Source organism: Fukomys damarensis, unplaced genomic scaffold, assembly GCF_012274545.1.
Source record: "Fukomys damarensis isolate Sample0158 unplaced genomic scaffold, DMR_v1.0_HiC HiC_scaffold_16, whole genome shotgun sequence".
In the NCBI taxonomy this organism is placed as follows: domain Eukaryota; kingdom Metazoa; phylum Chordata; class Mammalia; order Rodentia; family Bathyergidae; genus Fukomys; species Fukomys damarensis.
This window is the reverse complement of record NW_022900928.1, coordinates 9,643,434-9,650,361: the sequence shown is the minus strand read 5'-3', so window position 1 is coordinate 9,650,361 and position 6,928 is coordinate 9,643,434. Positions and strand designations below refer to the sequence as shown.

At 40.3% G+C, this 6,928-nt stretch overlaps 1 protein-coding gene across 1 annotated transcript in view; it reads left to right on the top strand.

Moving 5' to 3' along the window:
* Nell1 (neural EGFL like 1) overlaps positions 1 to 6,928 on the top strand; it is a 675,311-nt gene that overhangs the window by 231,993 nt on the left and 436,390 nt on the right. The window contains exon 11 of the mRNA XM_033764069.1: positions 3,026 to 3,125. Coding sequence (XP_033619960.1) covers positions 3,026 to 3,125 — 100 coding nt within the window. The remainder of the gene's footprint in view (positions 1 to 3,025; positions 3,126 to 6,928) is intronic.

The window sequence follows — 6,928 nt, the reverse complement described above, 5'->3', positions numbered from 1 at the left end:
TTTCTTGTTTCTTGTATACAACATATTGTTGGATTTTGCTTCTTACTCCATTTTTCCAGTCTATTTCTCTTGATTGGTGAGTTGATGCCATTGACATTGATGGTTATAACTGATATGTACTGACTTATTATTGACTTTTGACTTGAAGATGTCAGTTGTATATGTTAGTAGAGATACAGTGATGAGTTGAGGACTTGAAAGTGCTTATATTTGGCTAATAGATAACATGGACACAGTCACTCAAAAACAAAAAAAACACAAAAAGAAAGAATTATATTTTTCCATGAACACAGTGCTCAATATAGAGGTTGTGCAATAACATACCATAATCAAGAAGATTTAAAAATATTAATTTTACACAGTGTCTTGCTGGAAATAGTTTACAAAATAAAGTTAATAAAGGTCCATGTCTAATTATGTAGCCAAATTAAGAGGATTTGAAGGCACTTATGCAATGCCAATCACAGTTCATACTATTTTGAAGTTCATGCAAAAGCTTTGTCTCTGCTTAAACACTTGGAATTATGACTTTACTTATTATATATTTTAAAAATTGATTGGAATTTTTGACTGATTCAATAATGAAGCTCATTTTATAAAAAGAAAAGCTTTCATTAGTTGATTGTTTAAAAATGTCATCTGCTGTAGCATTTTAATATTGTTTTGATTTACAAAACAAGTATATACATATGTTGTCAACTTTGGAATTTAGAGGAAGAACCTCTAAGGGAGAAAGTAGAAATTACTCCGGAGTTGTTACCACCTAGAGATAATCTCTGTTATTAGTCCAGTGTTTGATAGTATGAGTGAGATTCCTCTTGATCTTTGTTTGGGACCCCCAGGAAGAAGACTTGAACCGAGGCTCTCGGTAAAAGTGATTTTACTAATGCGGTGCTCCCAGGAGACGCCAGTCAGGCTGTGCGGGAGACTGGATGGGAATGGAAAACCTGGGGAAAGGAGGAATTTCAGGTGGAAGGCGAGATGATGCACCCTGATTTCCCCACCGAGTCTGGAGCATCACTTATGCCCCAGGGGTGTCTTCTCCCTGTGCACCGCACATTTCACATTCTTCAGTCAGTGGCTTCTGGCCAAGGGAATGGGGGCTGTAGCACTTCCGGGTGACTTCTGGCTCCCAGGTGAAGTGGTTCCAGGGCCCAAGGGCAACTCTTCTAACCCAAGTTGGTAGATCTTGGGTGTGGGCACACAGAAAAAAATAAAAGGGACCCAACAGTATCTAGTATTTGTATTTAGTCCAGGACATAGTAGATCAAAATTAATATGTTAATATTAACAGATGGGATTGGAGTAAATCATGATAAGTAACCAGCATTTTCCTTACAGTTTAGCCTCTGCTCTTTATAGTGAGGTTATCAGCTTCCATTGGTTTGATTGGTTTTTTCATGGGTTTGATTCTCCATTGGCAAAACTACAGCACATTAGTAAGGATGCTGGAATTAGGCCTGGTGCTAACTCTTGAGGCTCAGTGCTACCAGCGTGACCCACAGGGAGGTGTGAGGATGGGATTTTGTGAAAAGTGGGGCCAGACAGTGAGTAGCAAGATCAGTTTCTGGGACCTCTGGCCAACGCTAAGATAGAAGCAGGAGAAATGCCAGAAATGAAGAGCAAAGGAGAAGAAAGGAGAGAGAGGCTAAAGAATGCTACATGTTGGTCTAGCCAGGTGGAAAATTACAAGAAAAGAGAGGGAGCCATGCTGCCAGTAAGTTAGGTGAAGGAAGACTGTTTGGACATTTACATTTGACACTAAAGGTTGTATTTGTGTTCGTGCTCATGTGTGAGAACCGGTGTGCTGATGGATGGGGAGTTCTTGCCCAGCTGGAGAACCGTGGAGGGTGCTGGGGCCTGGAACCAGCAAGTCTCCCCGAGAGGGAAGACACAGCATTCATTCCTCCATGCTGTCCCACTCGTCCTGTCCTCCCTCCTCACTTTGGATCTGCCTTTTGGCTTTAAATGAGACTCCTTGTTTGAGCTTGTTTCTTGGTGGTCTTAAACATCTTCCTCAGAATGGGAGAGAAAAACTAAATGTCCTAGGCACGATAAAGGCCTCTTCCACCTTCCTAAAGATGGTAATCAGTGGACTCATTTTACAAATTCCTCATAAAACTAAATACAGACCCTAGTAATTCCAACAAAGAGGACCTTAAATGAAGTGAGGTCATAAAGATTCAGCTGCCGAATATTTAACATTTTATGTAAGTGAGTTTATTTATTTCTAGGGAAAATCTAGTGCCCATCTGCCTGACCCTCTTTCCTTTCCTACAAACCTGAATAACTTGGCTCTTGTCTGTTTCCTCTGCCAGAGGGGTCTCTTCTTCTTTTATTCTGTTATTCATTTTCCCTTCAGTGTGGCATCTCCATAGTCTCTCCCCATCTGGGTAGAATTCCTTATTCTCCCATGACACCATCTAATGCTTTTATTAGAGCACATTTTTTTTAAGGACTTGCTGGACTATATTATGGTTTATAGCTTAAGAAATTTTATCTCTTCTCCCCAAACTGTGGGATTATTAAGAGCAAGGAGGAGGTCTTACTCTTCTCTGAGTTTGCAGTGCCGTTTACCCAGCACAGTGCTGGCACTGTGCACATAAGAAATGGCACAGAACTGTCCAGTGCTGCTTCACTGATGGCATTGAGTTGGTAGCTCAGAATCCACCATTGTTAAAATATCAACACAGCAGAAATCCGTAAACCTTACAGATTAGGCCTCCCCTGCTCAGGTCAGTTGTTAAAAATTTATCAGCTGACACTGACAGCATCCTTCTGCTCTGCAGAAGATACTAAGAAACCTGAAATTGAGCTCAGTTGACCAGAAAAGGGAATTCTTCTTCTTTTCAGGAGTCTCATCAGTTTAATTTGCAATGTTACCATTATTAGTGGCATTGCCGAGAGTGCCGTTGATTATTGTAGGTTGTTATCAATGCAGGCTATTAACAATGAGTATTATTAGTTTGTATCATCGACTAAACACATGAACATTGTTTTTGTTTCCCTGATATTTGGCTTCCAGGGTGGAGTTTTAGTAAAGATCACAGAAACGTGTCCTCCTCTGAACTGCTCAGAAAAGGATCACATTCTTCCAGAGAATCAGTGCTGCCGGGTCTGCAGAGGTAAGTGGGCTTGGTGGGGGGTGGAGAGCTGTGCTCAGGTGGGGCTGGGGTGGCCTTGGGGTATGTGTTAAGGTTTAATGCTTAGTATGATGATGACAACACGCACCCCAGACTGCGCTGCTGCTTACAGACTTCCAGTCCCTATTTCTCTTTCTCGGTTATAGGCTCTACATTTGCAAAATGAGGATAATAATAGTATTTACTTCCTAAGACTGCTGTGAAGATTAAATGGGATAATACCTCAGCACCTAGCCTAATGCCCAGTGTGTGATAAACATTCAATAAACGATAGCTACCATAATCATGCTAATGATAGTTCCTGGAATCACAATCATTTTCTTTATTATAGTGTTCTCATGAGTAGGCTTGAGAGGTATTCTTTTTCTTTTTGTCCATGGGCCCATTCCCATATCTCATAAAAAATATAACTTATGGTGAATCCTTAGTCATTGAACTGATTTATGTACAAATTTTTTTTTTTTTTTTTTTTTTTTTGTACCAGGGATTGAACTCGGGACCTTGCGCCTGCTAGGCAGTATGTGCAACTTTTTAAAAGCTTCTTTTGATGAAACAGGCCGAAATGAATAACATTGATTGCTAATTAATTCTTGGGTATAAATTGTTTTGTTCCCTCTTCCTAGAATTACCTTTATCCCCAAATATATTCTTATTTCTTCAACTCAAGTATTTCTTTCTCTCTATGAAATTCTCACCCAGACAGAGTTATAAGGGTAAGGAGAACCTAGAATTTATTCAAAATCTCAAAATCGAGTCCACTGAAACTCATAGCTATTATTTTTAAAACTATGTCTACTCCCAATACTTTACTTTCTCAAGTCTCCAGTTAGATCTGTTTTGGCAGAACTTAGACACTTGAAAAATTAAGGACAGAAGAAGCCTTGTAGTTAATCTTGGGTCACTTCATATTTTACATTTTCTCTTTTCTATAGCACAGGAATTGGTAAAAGTTTTCTATGAAGGGCCACACAGTAATCATTTTAGGCCTTGTAGACCAGAAGATTTCTGTTCCAACTATTAAATTCTACTACTGTAGTGTATGAATAGCTGTGGCTGTATTTCAATAAAGTTTTATTTAACTAAAATGAGTGGCAGCCTTCTAACTTGCTGACAAGTTCCCTAGCACATTTTCATGTATAAAAGTGTATATTTTAACATGGTGTGTTTTCATTTTAGGCTGTGACTTCTGTTTGTGGGTGGTCATAAGAGAGCTAAGCTTTGGTAAATTTCTTAAGAAATGCTGGTACCTTGAAAATCAGGGACATACTAACCATACCATCAGAGCATCTGCCCTCATTCATCGGCTTTTATGGCTACAAGCACATTGGCAGCTGGGATGCTTTGAAAATACTTAAACATTGAGTGGAATTTTCAGAGGGATCATTTATTGGTAACCAATAAGTTGTCAGGTAGACCTTATAATTTAATGCAAAATCCATCACTTTCTCTTTGTTGAGGTGCCAAGCGGGACTCAGCTTATGCAAATTCCTTCTGATGTATGGTTTCATTAGAGCAGAATCATTGATTGGGCCATAGAAATTCAAGAGGAATTTCATTGCTCCAACCCAGTTTACAATAGGGCAGGTGCCACTGCTTCTGCTAGTACTTGTCATGCCTTCTTTATCAACTGAGGTGGCACACCTCACTGAAAAGCAGACTTACACGGGGTTCCCACTGCTGGCTCCCTAGGAGCTTTTACAAAACCTGACTCAGCCACAAAAAACTGGAGAAGAAGGAGTGAGGCTCCACAGACTTGATCTCCACTGGGGCCGTTTGTGATACTGAGGGTTTTTCTCTTCCCTTCTTCATATGCGTTTCCTTCCTTCCCAACCAGGAAATACTTTCTGGGGGAAGCTGTTGGTTTTCTCTGGAGATATGTGGGGATAAGTAAGTCTCTTTTGTGTTCAACTCCACATTCTGACAGGAACTTGACTGTGTTTTTCTGAAAAAAATATGCCAGAGGGCCATTTCTTCTGGGAAGTGGGTGAATTAAAACTTTTAGGCCTGTGAGTTCTCTTGTGTTTCTCCTCTATTACCCCCATCACAGAATTCACTGGAATGAGAGAAGAATCATTTTTTGCTAAGGTTCTTGTTAGTACCTTTTGCCAACATTACTTCCTTCTTCCTTGTAACCCAAGCAGACAGAGTATCCAGCCCACTTGTTTGCATGCGTGGCCCTGCCCTGCATATTGGGCAGTCAGGAAATGAAAGGCATGTTTATCTGGGCAGTCAGTATCTCTTTTCCATAAAACCTTACAATTTCAGTGATGACAAAGCATCAGTCCAGATGAGCGTGACGTACCATGCCTTAAACTCTGCGCTCCATGAGTTTTAGTTCATTTCTGTCCATTCCGGTTTATTTTCCATGAGCTTCTTGACATGTAACATAGTAGTCTCACAATTTTGGGAGAAATCCTTTATCCCCTTTGACTGCTGTTGGCGCTTTACCTTTCCATTCACATTTATGTTTTTTGAGGGGTCTGGCAGGAGAAGGAAGGGCTGAACAGTTACTCTTCTCACCAGACTTGGAAAGCCCAGGGACTTCTTCCCAGGCAAATTATTCAGTTTTTTCTTGCCCCTCCTTCTTTCCCACTGTCTAAAACAGAAAGCGAAGAAAAGGTAAGGAACACCCAATTTCTAAGTACAGTAATTTCTGTTCTGCACATGGAAAAGCTGTATCATTTGCTCTGAGGGCTGATATTGTCCGCAGATTGACAGGCAGCAAGTAAGGGAAGAGGCAGGGGTTGCATGAGATGAAGTGTACGTTTTGGGACGAGCACTGCCATGTGATGTGATGTAGCTGTGTAACTTCTGCCACCCTGAGGGTAGCGATTACCAAAACCAAAGTGGCTGTGGCCCTTTCAGTCCACTGAGGATCTATCAATGAGCTTGAAAGAAATCCCCCCTTCAGAATATCATTCCTTGGAAGTCTAAGTCAAAACTTTTTTGAGGAATTTGAAGTTTCCAAGAGGTTTATTTTCATTCGGGCTCTCCTGAGTCACCTTGCCTGGGTGATTGTTGCTCTCTGTCCCCATGTGGCTGATTATGTAGTATACATAAGGCTCTCCAACTTAAAAACTAGCACTCATTTTAATGATTACGAATTTCAAAAACTGATTCTTTAAATGGAGGAGACAAGTTAGGGATGAAGATACCTTCCTATCAAAGGGGATGTTTTGCTTTTGTTTTTGTGGTCCGGGTCTAGACCCATGGTTTTATGCACAGCTGCCAAGTGCTCTGTCATGGAGCTACTCTCCCAGTTCTTTCTGCCCTTTTCTTTTCCTCTTTTAAACAATGATTCATTTGCATTTTATTATTTCATCAAGACAAGAAACAGAAACTGCCTGGCTTTGTTCACATCCACCAGTAATTTCACATTTTAAAGTTTGGGATGTTTTCCATAATGAGCTGAATCAAAAATCTATTTGAAAAATACATATTTACATTAGAGAAGAGATTCAAGTTGTTTGCACGTAAGAAATCACTTGGTAAGTTTCTTTTGTCTTTGATTCCATGTTGCTGGGAAAAGTCTGACCACGCTTGCATGCCCATTTGGCCTTAGGTGCAAGTCTTACAGGCAGTTTCATACTTTGCCTAGGAAAGGATAACCCTTCTTCCACATAATCAGATCAGCCATTCAGGAGCAACGTCCTGTCCTTAACATTGTCAGTGTCGAACCATCGGCATGAAAATCCTTGGTAAGGCTGAGACGTTGCTAGTAATCAATTAACGTAGCGAAGAGTTCCGCAATATTATTTTGTGTAAGTGTTTTTTTTTTTTTTTTT